This window comes from Alligator mississippiensis, chromosome 1 (genome assembly GCF_030867095.1).
Source record: "Alligator mississippiensis isolate rAllMis1 chromosome 1, rAllMis1, whole genome shotgun sequence".
In the NCBI taxonomy this organism is placed as follows: domain Eukaryota; kingdom Metazoa; phylum Chordata; order Crocodylia; family Alligatoridae; genus Alligator; species Alligator mississippiensis.
This window is the reverse complement of record NC_081824.1, coordinates 67306931-67324779: the sequence shown is the minus strand read 5'-3', so window position 1 is coordinate 67324779 and position 17849 is coordinate 67306931. Positions and strand designations below refer to the sequence as shown.

The following is a 17849-nucleotide window of genomic DNA, read 5'->3' as shown; positions in this document are numbered from 1 at the left end:
TGCAAGAGATCTGTCTTTGGCATAGATTTCCTATCTAAAACTAGCCTTGGGGAAGTGGAGTATACAACTGTGTATATTCAAAATCCCAAATAAAATGACTTGTTCAGCACTCCTGGGCATGCCCCAAAGCAGATACATATGCTTCCTGAGGACTTAACTGCTATACGTTTAGGCACATAGGGATTTTGTTTCTTCAGAGTTAGGTAGTAGCTGAGCAGGGTTTTGAACACCTGTATTTTCAGCTTAGGCTCACATAGTAGAAATTGAGCAGCCTAGAATGTGAAGCCAACATTTGCGAAAAGAAATGGAACTTGCCAAAATTTGATGAACCAATGAGTACTCTGTACTGGGAGTGTCTACACATGCATGAATGCACCTTTTCTAACGCGCATTAAATTTAGTACTTCCAGTGTGAGGGCATTTATACACATGCTCTGGAGTCAGGGGGAGTGCTTTACTTAGAGCAGCTCTGAAAGCACAATTTCGAGCTCCTAAAGAAGGCATTATGTGAAGACATAGTAATACACACACCCAATTCTCACAAACCTTGTATCTTACAGACAGACACCTAGGAAACAGCCATAGGGGCGATCCTGACTCAAGAAGATGCTAGAATCAAAAGACCTGTGGTGTACACGAGTCATAAGCTGCTCTCTGCAGAGACATGTTTTGCTACTACAGAGAAGGAATGTTTAGCGATCTGATGGGCCGTGGACCATTTCCGTTACTAACGGATGAGGAGGGAGTTCAAGCTTATAACAGATCACGCGCCCCTACAGTGGCTGAGCAGGGTCAAAACTGATAATGCCTGAATAACCAGGTTGGCCCCAGCCCTGCAACCTTTCAAATTTGAAATATTACATTGCCTTGGGAATAATAACACCATGGCAGATTTTTTATCCAGGTGCAAGGCCGAAGACAGACCATCAGATATAGTAAACCAGGAGACAAAAAAACAATGGACACAAGGTAGGAGATCGAGCCAAAGACTCGAAGCGCCCCAAGGCATCTTGAGGGGGAGAGGTGTCCCAGGGGGGTACAAGCGGAGGCCCCAGGTCACCCTCCCATGGTGGGACCTAAGGCAGGGCTGACCCGCCTGAAGAGGGAAATGAAAAGCCCTGAAAATGGGGCGTACTTACTATTTTCAGGAAGAACGGAGCTGCACCAAGACGAACCACTCGCACTGTTCATCAGCCGCTTTTATTGCGGGCTGGGAGTGGCACCAGCTGATAACGTAATCAAAAACTGCCACCCGGCTAATTTAAAAGCCGGCAGCAAGGGAATACAGAAGACGGCGTCAATGCTGGAGCCAGGAGGTAAGGCTGCTCCCTGGGCTGCGCAAGGGCCATGTCGGAAGCCAGACGGAGACCCACAGGAGGGGTCCTGGCTCCATTAAAAGAGGCATCTCCCTGGCTCAGCAGAAAAGCCGGGCTGAGGAGGATGGTGTCGAGGGATCCTGAGGACCACAGAGGCCAGACCTGTGAGTGGGGGAGGCTGAGGCACCATGCCCCATCTATTCCTTTCTTTTTCCTTTTTTTTAATATTGGTTTAGAGGGTGACAAGAGCCCCAAATCAGAGAGGGAGGCTTCGGGTGACACCTCAGGTCAAGGGAGTGAGGCAAGGCAACGCAGTGGACCGCCACACCTCAAGAGAAGAGTAAGCATAGTGGCAAGGACAGTCTCACACCCCGCAGTCATCCAGGGTAAAAGGATGCCAAGAGATGGGCAGAGAGAAAGAGAACAGACAATGGCATCAAGGGACAGGCCAGCAACCCATTATCTGGCCATCCTGAGGGCTGAAGCATGGCTGGGGTGTAGGGGAGGTGGAGCCCCAAGAACACCTGCTAAGGACAGCACCTGGTCCATGAGAACCCATGAGAAGGAGCCCCACCACTGAATAAAAGAAGATCTAGTCATGGCAAGAGAGTGTCAGGGCCTCCCTCAGGGGTGAATGTGACCCAGTGCCTAGGCCCCAGGGACACACCCTGCAACCGGCACCAGGTGTGCGCTCTAAAGTCGCTAGAGAGTGCCTATACGAGGCCAGGCGGGTGCACCTTGGAAGCAGGCAGCCTGAATGAGATGGAATCATCCAGGAGTAAGACCTGCAGAGAGCAGAGTCTGCCCTGGCCGTGGATGTGGTAAGGGGTAGGGTAAAGCGGAGGCTGGAGCCCTACAAAGAAACCCAAGGGTGAGATCCCCTCGGGCCATCTACTGGGAACTACCTCCCAAGAAGAAAATAAAACATCAAAGATGTGACAGGAGAGTAGGAGCAGCAACTGAACCACATCTGTAGTGCCAAATTCATATCTCACCCTGACGTCACTGGGGAGCAAGGCACCAGTCAAGAAGGGTCCAAAGCCCTATAACACCTACCAGCAACACAATGCGATGACACCAAGACTGCCACTATGACCATGTGGTAAAATTGCTTCATGTACCTTGGTTGTAGGAGGCACATCAAAGTCAACCTGAAAAGCAGCTAAAGCAGAAAGATGCACCTGCCCGCATTATACTGTGCAGGCAGGCATGCCATTTCTGCTGTCACTCCTCCTCAGTTTAGTTCTAACATGGCTCATGAAAATGGAGGTAAGCATGGGGCAGTTCTACATGTCAGTAGTGTCATTTATCTTCAGGTTGCCACTGCTGCAAAGTGAAAATGCCCCCATACCTCCATTTTTAGGAAGACTGTTGGAGCTAAAGCAAAAACAGCATGCCTGCCTGCATAATGTAATGTGGGCAGGTTCACCTTTCTGCTGCAGTCACTTTTCAGTTCAGACTAACATGTCTCCTGAAAAAACAGGTGCTTGGGACAGTTTCGTCTTTCCCATGTGCCGCTGTTTTTGGGAGACATTGTGCAGGGTCGGATTGAAGGTTTGTAGCAAGAGCATGTGCTTCCTGATCTAGCTCTGCAGGAGGGGTGCAGTGCAGTTCCACCTGGCTGCAGCAACATGGGGTGCACATGATTATAACAAGTGAATCAATTAATAAACATATTAATTAATAACATAATTATGATGCTTGCATTGCAAAGTTATGATATTATGGTTTTGTTTTTATATTAGGGTTTTCTAATAGGATGCCACTAAATTTTAAAAAGTGTTGAAAGGCAGCCTGAGTCTAGAAGGTTGAAAACTACTGTGTCAGGCAAACTCAAGTTTTTTGCTTCATGCTAATTAATTAGATACGCTGTGCCAGTCAGTAGAATATGCTCTATTTTTTACTCCTTTGGGGATCCATCAGAACAATGATCACTTCATTGCAGTATTCACTGTAAATCCATCTGAGCCCAGGTGGAAGATTGGCCTTGAAAAAGCAGGCCTTCCCTGTAAAACAGAGGCATCCAAAGATTCAATGCTCAGTTAATCTAGCCAGACAGCCATCAATCTTCAGCCAGAAAAGGCTAAATAATATCATTCCCTCTCTCTCATTCTCAAAGCAGCAGCCCTACACAACCATTCTCAGGTAAGACAGAAAATCCCTGTCCCTTCATTACATCTTCCCAGGGTCTATACAGAAGTATATTTAGCTTGTTTGGGGCTGCTGCAAACCTGTTAGTATAGTTTCATAATATTCATTAGATGTCTTTGGAGTTTTTTGTTTTCCTTAGACAGAGTAGTTCCCAAACTTTTGGGACCGAACAGACCACTATTGGTACTCAATTTTTTTCAGGGACTAACATGCTCTCCTGTCATCAAACTTAATTAAAAAGGTAAGATCTACTGTAATCTGTTTACTGAGGACCACAGTTTGGGAACCACTCTCTCAAAATATTTTAACAATTGATTATCCAACTCTGATTTAGACTGCTAACCTCCCTATTCTAAGGAAGAAACATATCTTTCACAAGGATGCAAATCTAATAGAATCAGCATATGTTTATGAAATTATCTTTTGTGCAGGATTTTACCATGTTATATACTGGAGCTGATCAGGAGAAACTTTCATGGATGGTCCCAATGTATGAGATCAGGGGAAACAGTACTTTTTTCTATTTTTCATTCATTTCTCATTTGAGACCTTACCCCCTTAATACTGTGAGCCCAGCTAACTGGGCTTTCAGAAATTAGTCCGAAAATATTTTGAGTGGTGATCTACCAATTGTCCAAGAATCCAAGTTTATGTGTCTTTCTTGCCTTAGGTGTGCCTTCTAGGTCTTCAAGAAAAATACTCAAGATTAGCTTCCTAGAAACTGCTCAGGAGAGCCTGTCCTAGAGTGCTACCAAGTGGAAGCCAGACAAGCCTTCTTGCTCGAGAGCAGTGGTCTCCGACCTTTTTAAGGTGATGATCACTTTTTGAAATAAAGGGCAATCCAGGATCTACTGTGCCCCTCCACCTTCCCAGCAGATCAGTCTGGGAGGGGGGGAAGATCAAGGACCCCGCAGTGAGGGAGGGAGTGGGGCAGGGGCAGGAGTGAGTGCGGCCCCAGCCAGGTCAGGCTGGGCTGAGCCAGGGGAGGGTCAGAGCCCGGATAGTTTATCCAGTAATGCAGGGGGGCTCCTACTGCTGCATGCACTCCGGCGGAGGCGCAGAGGGCACATGCCCCCCCCAACTGTGTGTGGGATGAGGCAGCTGCTGATGCACACTGAGCTGTGTGCCCCAGGCTTTGTGCCCCGAGCTACAGCAGGGCTTGGGGCACAAAGCCCAGTGTGCAGCAGCAGCTGCCTTGCCCCGTGTACAGATCAGGGGGGCATGTGCCCCCCGCCCCCCCCCCCAGCCTCCACCAGGGTGCATGCAGCAATTGGAGTTCTCCTGTGTGCCTGGACAAGCCGCCCGGGCTCTGACCCTCCCCTGGCCCCTTCCAGCTGGGGCCCCACTCACCTGGTGGCAGGGGGAGCGGAGGGAGATCATCCACTCACCCGGCCTGGCATCTGGCAACATGGCTCATGGCTCAGCCCAGCCACATGTGTCCTGCCGCTCCTACATCCCGCTGCTCCTAGACTGCATCCTGGCTGCTCCCCATGCATGTCCCACCACTCCTGACCGGGGTGCCTCTGACATTCGATCTCAGTTTGTGGGTTTAGCTCCACCAGACTGAAATCGACTGTCAGAGGCTCCCCGATCAAGCAGTTGATCAGGATCGACCGGTTGGTGGCCACTGCTCTAGGTCTCATCCTGGGATAAGAATAGGGATCTCCCAGATAACCCCTACTGTTAAAGAGAAGATAACAGCTGGGTGGAAGGTAGACTCAAAGGTATATCTTCTCCTCTTGGAACACTGGTAGAGTTCATGCTGTGTCTGGGGCCCATCATCCAAGATCCCCCATGAAGCACAAGGAGAGGAAGTGGCTGAGCTCCACAGTATGAGGTGAGGTTATTTTAAGCACTAGAACAGACTGCCAGAGGTAGTGGAATCTCCATCCTTAGAGGTTTTTAAGACCTGGGTAGATAAAGCCTCAGCTAGGATGATATAGCTGGGTATGGTCCTGCTATAAGCAGGGGATTGGACTAGATGACCTCTTGAGGTCCCTTCCAAACCTAATTTCTATGATTCTATGCAGGTCATAGGGATTCGAAAACAATCATCCTGTTAGTTTAACTGAACTTACAGAGAAGGGGACAGTACTTTTATGGTCTTATTTACTTCCTTTTTAGCTGAAGCAGGAAGGCTTAGGTGCCTCCACCAATTTGGACTTCATCTTGCCCAAAAAAGCCAGCTTTCCAATTCTAACTGGTGAAGCTGACTGGGGATGAGGGAGGGTTACATTTTGTCCTCACATGGAGATATTCAATCACGGGCTAGTGATATATGCAATAAGGGGCCAAAGCAGGGACACAGGCCTTTACTTTAGCCTTTAGCTTTGCTCACTCTAGGTCATTCACTGTAGTCTGCAGGGGCACTACCTACTTCAAACACCCCAGCAGGGGAAGTTAAGCTGAGCAAAAACTTTTTTTTTTTTCCAAAAAAGTCATATACAGCCTAGGACAATGTTTCATAGATTCATAGACTGTAGAGTCGGAAGGGACCACAATGGATCATCGTGTCTGACCCCCTGCCCCTGGCAGGAAAGAGGACTGAGGTCAGATGATCCCAGCCAGATGACTATCTAGCCTCCTCTTGAAGATCTCCAAGCTAGGTGATAGTCCCACCTCTCTTGGAAGCCCATTCCAGATCCTGGCCATCTTTACTGTGAAAAATTTCTTCCTAATATCTAACCTAAATCCACTCTCAACTAGTTTACACGCATTATTCCTAGTCACTCCCTGGGGCGCCCTAGTAAACAGCGCATCCCCTATTCCCCGTTGACCTCCCCTAATAAATTTATAGGCAGCCACAAGATCTCCCCTCAGCTGTCTCTTGTGAAGACTGAAGAGATTCAGCTCTCTCAACCTCCCCCCGTAGGGTCTATCACAAAGGCCACTAATCATGAGAGTGGCCCTCCTCTGAACCCTCTCCAGATTCTCCACGTCCCTCTTGAAGTGCGGCGCCCAAAACTGGACACAGTACTCCAACTGCGGCCTGACCAGTGCCGCATAGAGGGGGAGCATCACCTCCTTTGATCTATTTGTCATGCACCTGCTAATGCACGACAAGGTGCGATTGGCCTTGTTGATGGCCTTGTTACACTGCCGGCTCATGTTCATCTTGGAGTCAATTATGACTCCAAGATCCCTCTCTGCCTCTGAGCTTCTGAGAAGGACAGTCCCCAACCTATAGGTGTGCTGGAGATTCCTCCTTCCCAGGTGGAGTACCTTACATTTATCTTTAATTTATCTTTAACATTTATCTTTAATTGCACCCTATTTCTCTCTGCCCATTGATCCAACCTGTCCAAGTCAGCCTGAATTTGCTCCCTGCCCTCCGGTGTACTAACTTTGCTCCATAACTTGGTATCATCAGTGAACTTGGAGAGGGTGCTCTCCACACCCTTGTCCAAATCGCTGATTATATTAAATAATGTCGGTCCGAAGACCGAACCCTGCGGGACCCCACTGCCCACCTCCCTCCAGGCCGAGAAGGAACTATCCACCACCACTGTCTGGGTGCAGTCCCTAAGCCACTCGGCCACCCATCTGACCGTGTAGGCATCCACTCCACAGTCTGCTAGCTTCCCATGAGGATAGGGTGCAAAACTGTGTCGAAGGCCTTCCTAAAGTCCAGGAAGATGACGTCAGCCTCAGCTCCCGTGTCCAGATAGTGTGTGACCTGGTCACAGAAGCCTAGAAGGTTTGTCAGGCAAGATCTACCTGTGACAAACCCGTGCTGGTTTCCCCTCAGCATTATTTCCCCTGCTGGGCCTTCACAAATGTTTTCTTTGATTATTTTCTCTAGTATTTTCCCAGGAATAGAGGTAAGACTTACTGGTCTAAAGTTACCTGGCTCATCCCTTCTCCCTTTCTTGAAAATGGGCACCACATTGGCCCTTTTCCAGTCCTGAGGGACTTGGCCGGAGCACCACGAGTGTTCGAACAGCTGTGCCAGCAGCTCAGCTATGACACCGGCCAATTCGTTCATCAGCCGTGGGTGGAGGTCATCTGAGCCTGCTGACTTGAACCCATCCAGCTCCTCCAGGAGCTCCTTAACTATTTCAGAAATAACAGTAGGCGGACTGGTGCCATGTGGATATCCATCAATGACTGAGGTGGGGGAATTGGCTTGGTCGGTACTTAGAAATTCTGAAGCGAAGAAACTCATAGTAGTTTCATAGTTTCATAGTAGCTTCATAGTAGTTTCTTTCAAATTCAAACTCATTGAAGAGCTCTGCTTTTTTCCCCACGTCAACTACCAACTGTCCTGATTTGTCCTGCAGGGGCACTATGTTGCTCTGAGCTTTCCTTTTGCCCGCTATATACCTGAAGGACTTTTTATTGTCCTTGATTGTTAAAGCCAGCCTGAGCTCAAGCCCCGCCTTGGCCTGTCTAACTGATTCCCTGCAATAGCGCGCCAGGGAGATATATTCCTCCTTGGTGACTGCTCCCTGCTTCCATTGCCTATACATCTCTTTCTTTGCCCCCAGACTCACCTGGAGCTCCCTGTTCAGCCAATGGGGCTTTTTTGCCCCCTTACCTCCTTTCCTACGTAATGGGATAGACTTCTTTTGAGTCTATCCCATTACATTATGTTAAGAATGAGGTAGATATGGAACCTAACAGAGTACATTTTGAAATACAATTCAGCATTTGTCTCAGATAAGATCTGCACTAGGGGCAGAAAAAGCTAGAAAGAATTTCAGGAAGCAGGGAATCCCCCCACTGCTGATGACTAATAAGTCTGGTTCTGCCACCCCAGCTTCAAGCAGGATGAAATAATGGATATCTGAACTTCAGTAGGACAAACAAATTAGTTTTACAAACAGGAAAAAATCCCTTTACTATTTGCAAGAGGAGCAAGTACCTCTAACAATTTGTATCAACTGACTGTAAGTAGTACTCATGTGAGCCAAATTAGAAGTTTTGCGGGGAAGAAAGGGGAAGATATAACCCTTAATACTTTCTGCTAAATAAACATTGGATAACTGAATCTTTAAAAAGTGTCAGCCTAAAGCTGCATCAACCAAGGCAATAAAATCTGCCCTTCCAACACTTCCCTCTCCAGATGTATGCTGGAGTAGTGGCAACAATCCTCTCTTTTTTGCCCCTTTCAAGATTAATAATGCCTTCCTGAGCTGCAATACCAGGTGCGAGCTTTTCAAATCTCTTTTACAGAGGCCGCTTCAGTTTCCTGCCAGCATGATCCTTGATTTGATGAGCTTTCACTGATAACGGATACGGAATCCTCTTTCAGAGGATAGCTGAACGAATCCATAGAGAAATCAACATTTGGTAAACTGCTTTGTCTTTTTGTGCTGATCCAAATCACAAGAGAAACTGTCATCTGACTGGAATGATTCATGCCCTTTTTCCTGGAAAAAGGCCAGGGATCTTTTCTTTGTCACATTTCAGTCTGCAGAAGAAGAAAGGAAAGAAATCTCTTGATTAATATGAAAGCTCATTTTTTTTTCCCCATGAAATGAAGCTGGGTATAGTTCTCAGGACAATACTGACAGAGGAGAGAAGCAGTGAATGGAAAATTACAAGAAAAGGCTCATTTCTTCCACTTGTCTGGCTAAGGTAATCACAGCTAAGGGTGCCACCTTGAATTAAAGGAAATCTGAAGAAAGAAACCATTAATTCAGAAGGATAGTTGTAGCATTTCGAAAACTTGAGTTTCCAAAACGCAAGAAATTCATGAAATGAATACTTAAGTAGATTGGTGGCTTTTATAAACACCACAGTAAAGAATTAAATGTTTTAAAGAAGCCTGTAGAACAACTACTAATTCTAAATACTGGAACATGATTCCTTAATCATTTTGGGACTGGCCAAATTGAAGGAAGTGAGAGGACTGAATCTGAAAAGAAGAAATACTCCAATTAATACAACTTGAGAGAAAACTCCAGGTTCTGCAGTACTAATCATTGAGTCTGTGTGCTGGATACTGCTGAGATTGTTGTAGACTAGTCCCTTATATAAGAAGTTGTCTGTGTGAGGAACAGAGTGTAGCTTGCTTGACTGTACTCCGTTAGGTCAGATCTGAATCTGAATCTCTGTGACTGAACAGGAGGTGCAAAAAAATCAGTACCTTTTGACAAAGACTCCATGTCCCAACATATCCCTGATTTTATATGCACATCTCAGAAGGAAAACCACCTGCCTGAGCAAAGCTACAATTTTACAAACAGCAATAGACCAAGAATCTAGGGAGAAATTCTGCAAAATAAGCCTGAGGCGCAGAGGCTTCAAGCAAAGTGGACTGCAGTTCCCTTGATTAGAATACCCTGGAACCAATGTGTGTGTCGGGGAGGGGCTGGGGGGTGGGAAAGGAGGAAGGAGACAGACAGAGGTCTATCCTGATCATATGTATGGTGGTCTTTTCAGCTTTTCAGAATATTAAGTCACTGACTGCGCAGTTGCAATAAGTAGTAGGTGTTAAGTCCCATTTATTCCAATACTGTTTAAAGCAGGTCTGTGAGTTTGGGATGGGTTATGGGGAAGGAGGAAAGAAAGCAGGAAATATACAAAAAAAAAAGCAAACATACAAAAAAAATGGACAAAGGGACAAGAACTAAAAAGCTGCAATAAATGAGACCTATAAACAACCCTAAATGGGAAAGAAGATATGAAGAGTTAAGCAATTTGGAGTTAAAATTCACTCATTTTCTACAATTGAAAGTTATTCTGTGCATTTAATAGAATCACAGAATCATAGAAAACTACAGTTGGAAGGGACCTCAGGAGATCATCTAGTCCAACCCCCTTCTCTAAGCAGAACCAGCCCCAACTAGATCATGCCAGCCAAGGCTTTGTCCAGCCTGGTCTTAAAAGCCTCCAAGGATGGAGATTCCATAGCCTCTCTGCATAACCTGTTCCAGTGCTTCACTACCCTCCTTGTGAGAAAGCTTCTCTTAATATCTAACTTAAACTTCCCTTGCTGCAACTTAAGAACATTGTTCCTTGTTCTGTCATCTGCCAACTCTAAGAACATTTATGTGACTACTGTTCCACCTATCCATTCACTATTATGGCTGGTTACTCAGTCAAAAATCTATTTTCTCTCCATTTGGAAAAATAAAGGGCAGAAACCCTTGCTATAGACAAAAAGTGAAACTACAACCCAGGTGGCAAAAGCATATAGCTAAAGATTGACCAAATTTTCTGTTCTGAGAACTTCTTAAATTGATATAAATTAGAAAATCATTAAATTATCATAATCTACAGTTGTTTTTAAAAAAGAATAAAAAGCTAAATATTTGCTGCAAATTTTAATTTTAAGCCTTCTTAGTGTAGTAACAGGGAAACAAAAATGAAGCTTATTAGACCATATTCCAACTCTAAATATGGTATATACTGATGTTCCCATTAAACTAATAACAGTAGTTATACTGTAAGTATCTGAAAATTTTGCTGTTGTCTGTATATAGTAATAACCCAGGTTCTGAAGACTCGCAATGTAAAACATTTTCTCCTATGCATAACATTTTATAATTTCAGGATAAATCTGAAATTCACTGGCTAATTCCTGTCATAACTGAAATTAATGTCTCACTATTGTAATATTTTAGAAAACCAAATTTTTAAGTCCTGCACTAAATGCACAGATGCAAGTGTCTTATCTATACAGGACAAACATAATATTTAATGTTAAAAATAAAAACACACCTTTTTCTTAAGTGCTAATATAGTGAGAGACTTACCATTTTCCAAGCAGAGTCTTGGACAGATTTTGTTCAAAAGAATTTCCTGACGCAATTGAAGAACTTCAGCTTCTAATGTTTTAATTTTTGATTTCCATTTAAAATCTTGTTCAGATAGAATTTTGGCAAGTTGCTCTGTGTATTCTTTGCAGCTTTTTTCTGGTGGTTTTGAGTGGATAATTGCTAAAGCCAGTGCCAACTTTGATATTTTCAAGTACCAGACTTCATCTTCTCTTCTCTCTTTTATTCCTATCAGATAAAAAAAAAATAGTTTGACTTTTTAATAAGTGAGTTATTCTGTGAATGTTCTTTACTGAAGGGATACGTTCCACAGTGAGACCAATTATCTTATTTCTCCTCTGGCCTTATATCAATCAACAGAAACAGCCACACATCTAAAATATCACTTCTAGTTTAAGAAGCAGTATGCCAGCAGTATCAACAATAAAATTTAGTTTGGCAGTTGAAAGTTATACCATGAATAGCACCTTAATGAGGCTAACCAAGGTGGAAAATAGGTCAATGCAAATTTTATCATGTTAAAAATGAGTCCGTTGTAACCACTTGGTGATAGATGATGCTCCACATCATACCTATTTTATGCAGTACTCAAGTTTTTAAAGTGTACAAAAATATAGGGACAATTTTAAAAGGGCCTACAAGATAGCAACAGCTTTCTATTTTGGACACTACATACTTTTGGACCCATGGTAACAACTCCATAATTTAGGCCCAGAATTTCCAAATGGATCTGTACACAGAACCTTGACTTAGATCCTCTTGCAGAATCTAAATTTTGCAGAGAAACTGGAAAATTAGTTACAACTACATTTTTTAATTACTGCCACCAAATGTCCACAATTAAATCCACTGCATTTGGAGTGCCTTTACCCATGTTACTTTTTCCATTAATCTATATTACTCTTTATGGATATCAAAGTCCCTACTTTTAAGGAGCTTGTAACATGGTTTTTACACAAGAGAAAAAAAGGGACAAAATGGAAATTTTCAAGGTAAAGAACATAGCGATTGCAGGAAGAGATTTGTAGCAGTATAGAAAGACTGGGGCAGAGAAAAGTCACTCTAAAGAAGAAAGACACAAGCTGAGCTAAGCATGGACAAGTGTTTTGGCAGCAGGAATAGAGGGATAGGATGGAGGTTAGGAATAATGAATGGGAAGAATTGAAAGGGTCTTCTGTCCCAATAAATTAATTCGGTTAGTAATTCTTTAGCAAATATTCATTCAATACTTCATTGTAACTTTAATTTTAAAATATTATCATAACATTAAAGAAGAGCTGTCCAAGGATTAGCCCTTGTTTCTATACAAAAATATTCCCAAAATGGCAGTTCAGGTACATATACGTTATTTACCCAAATGTAAGAGGACTCTGAATTTAAAAGGACCCCCCCCCCCTCAATAATTAGATTCTAAACCAGAGGTGGGCAATTATTTCGGTCGGAGGGCCGCTTACTGAGTTTTGGCAAGCCACCAAGGGCTGCACGACAGGCAGCCAGGGGTGATAAATATTAATTTTCTAAATTTCTGAGGGACCCCGCAGGCCGGACAGAGTGGCCTGGCAGGCCACGTCTGGCCCACAGGCCTCATTTTGCCCACCTCTGTTCTAAACATTAAAAAATTATAATTTATATACAATTTTCCATATCTAGAATCTAATTTTTGGAGGGTTGTCTTAAAGTCATCCTTTACCACCACTGAACAGGCGGGTACAGGCAACTCAGGGGGCAAGTAGTTATGAGCAGCAATGTGGGTTTTCCAGAAAATTTTGAATAGGAAAATTTTCTGAAAATTTTTCTAATATCCTAAATAGAGCATGATCTGAGTTAGCATATTTATTTGATTTACATTTTGTAAAAACTAAAAAAAGGACCCCCATGTTAATGTTATGTCCCAATAGCCACAATATTTGAACTGAAATATTTGATTAGGAAAAAAAATAAATAGAGCACACTTAATGTAGTTTAAATGTTATATTCAAACACATTCAAAGTTTTATGTAGAAAGAAATTATTTTTATTGGAATACTTTTAAAAATGTAAAGACAATACACAATAGCATGTACTTCCTTTACACTGTTTGTTTAAATTTAAGAAAAAAATGAAGGCACTGAAAACTGCTGACACTAATTTTGGCACACCCAAAGAACGGTGCATGATATACTGTAGTTGTCTACTCATCTACTTCAACAGAGTTTAACTCTCCTCCGCTGAGGTCATTGTGGCACCTCCAGTTTCACTGTCAGTATCTGTGTAGAATCACTTGCACTATTTATTAGTTCCATTTCAGAATCAGATTGAGGCAAATCTGATTCAGAACTACTTGAACCACATTGTCTTTCACTAAAGGATGGTTTTGCCAATGAGTCTATGGGCAAGGACAACTTATCATCATGCTTCATCTTCTTCACTAATTGTGCTTCTGACGGATTCTCTAGAAGCAAGAGATTTTGAGGAATAGAAACAAGCTTAGTAGTGCGTTCATTTGTTAGCCTATTCTTCTTTTTTTTGTCTTGATTCAGCTGAAAGCCTTCCAGTTCCGTTCGCAAGAAGTTGCTGTTGGTGGAATGCTTAGGATCCTTAGAGCAATCCTAGACAACATTACAGTATACCTTCCACCATGTGAGAGGAGACATATTCTCTGCTGCCCACCAAATGATGTCTTTGCTCCAAAGTTTTTCTTTTGTGCAGTACTTGGCAATGTCTGTCATCACAGCTATTTCATCAATGTTGGGGACATTATTCACTACTTCCATAATTGTATCGAAAGCAGTAGATAATTCATCTTCTGATAAATGTTTTCCTCTGTGTTGAGGATCCAAAAGGTTTGCTGCTAGATGAACTGAATGAGAGCAAAACTCAGATCTCTTAGTAAACATTTGTTTTACTACTCATTCTTTGGATAGAGGTGAAGGCGGCAAAGCTCAATTACATTTTCATTCAGTTGTCTGAAAATCTCTGGAATATTTGAAAGGCTCAGTGTATCTCCTTCAAGTTTCTTGATAGCCACTGAAAACGGTAGTAGAAAATTGAATGCTCCTTGAACTCAAAAGCAGAACACATCGTTGTCGAGAATCTGCTTCCCTATGTTCATGGGAATAATCAGGGATACTGTGTCATCTATTGAACCACACTGCAAACAGTTCTTTGTGCTCAGCAACCTATGTAAACACTTTGTAGCTGAGCCCCATCTAGTTTTTCCTGGCAATAAAAGTGCACTTTCCTTCCCTTGCTTCTCTTTCTGTAATTTCTTCAAAGTCTGATTAGCAACATGAAGATTGTTAAATACCTTCACAATTGCTTTGCAGTTTGCCAATATTGTCTTCATTGTAGTCACACTTACTATGTCCTTTGCCAGAAGATTCAACCCATAAGCAAGACAGACAAATACTATTAAATGAGAATACTTTGCCTTTAATATTTGCCATGCAGCTTTCATGTTACTCGCATTATCAGTTACAAGGGCTTGTATCCTGGAGGGACCTGCACTTTCAATCTCTTCACTCAGTAATTTGGCTATATATTCACCTGTATGACAAGAAGATTTGGTAGCAATTGCTTTCATGAATATTGGTTCACGTGTTACTATAATGTTCAATAAAGAATTTCCCTGTATATCAGTCTATCCATCTGACATCAGAGTCAGTGACTCTGCTTGACCAATCCTTTGAATAACCATTGTTTGAACTCTCTCATACTCTCTATCTAAGAGAGAATGTGATAAGCAATAACGTGATGGTAACTTATATGATGGGTGAATTAATTTGTACTGTTCCTTCCAGTATTGATTTTCAGTTATGGAAAGAGGTGTACCACTTGCAAATATAGCTCAAGCTAATGTCTCATATGCTTTTTTCTTAATCTTCTTTTGATATTTTGTCCACAAAGCTTGATAAAAAGCTTGACTGTCTTGAACAGCATTCATTCCTGCCTGTGGCAGGGGGTCAGGCTAGATGATCTGTTCAGGTCCCTCCTGACCCTAGCTACTATGAAACTATGAACGGATACTCATGGCGGATCACATATCTGGTGCCTGTAATCTTGAAAGTGAGGATCCTGCTTCTTCTTCCCCCCAGATCCAACAGCTCAACATTTTCATTTTCCATTTATTGCAAATATGCTATTTCACTTGAACTACCAAGTTTCTGCAACAAAAGGGGGAACAGATTTTTATTTTTGCCTACTCTCATCTGGCTTCAACCATCAGAAAGAGAAGGAGAAGCAGCAGGGAGCTTGCTTCCCCTTTCCCTGCCAGAAAGAACACTCCGCTGCTCACCTTGGTGCTCAGTTGCCCTGGGACTGCAGAGCCCAAAGGAAGTATAGTCTGGCCTCTGCCATTGGCCGGAAGACTAAGGTCACTGCGCTGGGTTGAAATAATTAACTATTTATATAGTATGTAATTAAGAATATATATATTGTTAAGCCTAAGCCACTTTGGGTACTTAGTACAAGCAGAAAACCAGGCTGCAAAAATTTTAAATGAATAAATAATAGCCCAGAGTTGCATTAGCAACTTTTAAAATGATGTTTTAAAACTATATAGATGCTAGTCTGTACTGTGTGTTGTTTAACATATTAGTTTGTTTATGCACATAGGATTCCTGAAGTAGACTTTTCTCAGATATTGTTGTTCCACCACTTCATTGTATTAACTTTATGCATAAGGCTTGTACTCTTTCAGGACAGTTCCTACATGTTATTCAATGTTTCTTCATTCTTGTTGCATTGTTAGCATCCACCTGCCCGCAATATTTACATCTACCTACTTTCTTCCTTCCTTCAGTGGCTTAAACTTCACTATAATGATGCCACACACTACTTTTTTTCTGATTTGGCATTATTATGACTACTTCAAAGCAAATCACTAAAAAACTAACAGATCTTATGCAAACACTTCCAACTTCAACTCAAGAGAAGAAATGAGACACTCCTCTGTTTTTGCTGAACTGACAATGAAACAAAAATTAATCATGGTTAGTTTTGCTTTCACTTGCAGTCTGACATGACATAAGAATTTCAGTTGGCCTGCACAGACAATTAGGTGAATTTATAACTTGATTTTTGGTTTGGATTATTATGTGAGTGTATTTACCCTCCTACTTACAAATCAATAAAGCACATATAAAGCACTCTCTCACACACTTCATAAGGATAATCACCTGAAAAACATAAATTACAACTTTGAACTTCCAAGCTTGCCTAATATTATATTGGCATCCATTCATTGTTACTAATGAATTTTATGAAACAATTAATTTTTTTAAATGGAAAATTTCCCACAGAAAAATAAAGCACTGGACAATTTTCCACCCCACATTTTTGGTTATGGACAGGAGTCAAACCACCAGACCCCCTTGGCATCTGCCCCTACAGCCACTTGGCTCCCCAGCTGTCTGCACCCTCCCAGTGCCTATGAACCCCAAACCTACCTCTACACTGCCTGTACCTCCTACCGCTGACCCCCCATAACTTGTCCCCCAGCTCCTGCCTCTCACTACTTGCCCCCTGCTTCTAGTGTCCACCCCTGCCTTCCACCCTGACACCTACCCCTCCCCATGGTCCCTGTATCACCACACTTTCCCCCTCCTGTTTAACTCCTTGCTGTCTGTCACCTGTGCCCATCACCCCTTGCTACTGCTTACCTTCCCCTTGTAGCTCCAGCTCTAGCTCTGGCTAGGGCCCTGCTCTGACCAGGGGCAGGGAGCACAGACCATATGCTGCCTTTGATCCCAGCATAGCAATGCAACAGAAGTGGCAGCTCTAGCCCCCCACCCTTGAGTTGGGGCCAGAGCTCCTGCCAATTCTGCATGGTTGGGCTGGGACCAAAGCTGCAAGGACAAGGTAACCAGCAGCGTAGGGTTGTGATGATGGGAAGCAAGGGAAGAAAGGGAGCAGAGGCTACAAGGAGCAGGTGGGGGCCAGCAGCTGTGGCTCTGATTCCAGGCTCAGGGTTGGAGTCAGAGCTACAGCGACTGCCTCCCTCACTCCTACTTACACTTAAATCTAAAATGAGGGGCTTCCCCCCATGTTGAACAGGGGGACCTCACCTTAGATTTGAGTAAATATGGTATGTTGTTTTTCTAATAGCAGAAGTCACAGATAAAAGAGCAGCTTCCCATTGTAACTCACGGTGCTTCACAAGACGCGCCATGATTTACAACAATCCTCCAGACCCAACAGAAATTCATTGTTGGGGTCCCAGGGTCTGGTGAACTGAGTTGCTGTTTACAGAACCTGCAAGTCTGAAGCCACTGTCCCCTAGAAACAGCTCGTCTACCCTCCCAGCCCCAGTGCTGTTTTCAGAATGGGAGGGGAGAAAGGGAGAGGAGGGAGCACATTCTGGGGGCTCCCCAGCTGGTGCTGGAGGGTAGGGCTGGTGGACCCTCCAGCGCTGGTTGACAAAAATCCAGGCCAAACTCCCTTTGCTCCCTTTCCCCCTTCCCATTCTTATAACAGCTCTGGGACAGAGGGCCATGCAGGCAGAAGTTACTAAAGTGAAGCCACTCCATTTTAGACCATCTTCATCTGAACCTGATGCAACGAGGGTTCAGATTTTTGTGGGATCAGGCCCTTTTAACTCTACAGCAATGCATTTCTGTTTGGTCACAGCTGTAGAGAGCTTTTAGGGGCCAAATCAGACAGAAACTGTTGCTTCTGTCTG

The 17849-nt window shown here is 43.4% G+C and overlaps 1 protein-coding gene across 2 annotated transcripts in view; it reads right to left on the bottom strand.

Moving 5' to 3' along the window:
- MEI4 (meiotic double-stranded break formation protein 4) overlaps nucleotides 1-17849 on the bottom strand; it is a 183139-nt gene that overhangs the window by 145819 nt on the left and 19471 nt on the right. For both annotated transcript variants that reach the window (XM_059731348.1, XM_059731341.1), the window contains exon 2: nucleotides 11171-11419. In XM_059731348.1, the coding sequence (XP_059587331.1) occupies nucleotides 11171-11419 (249 nt within the window). The remainder of the gene's footprint in view (nucleotides 1-11170; nucleotides 11420-17849) is intronic.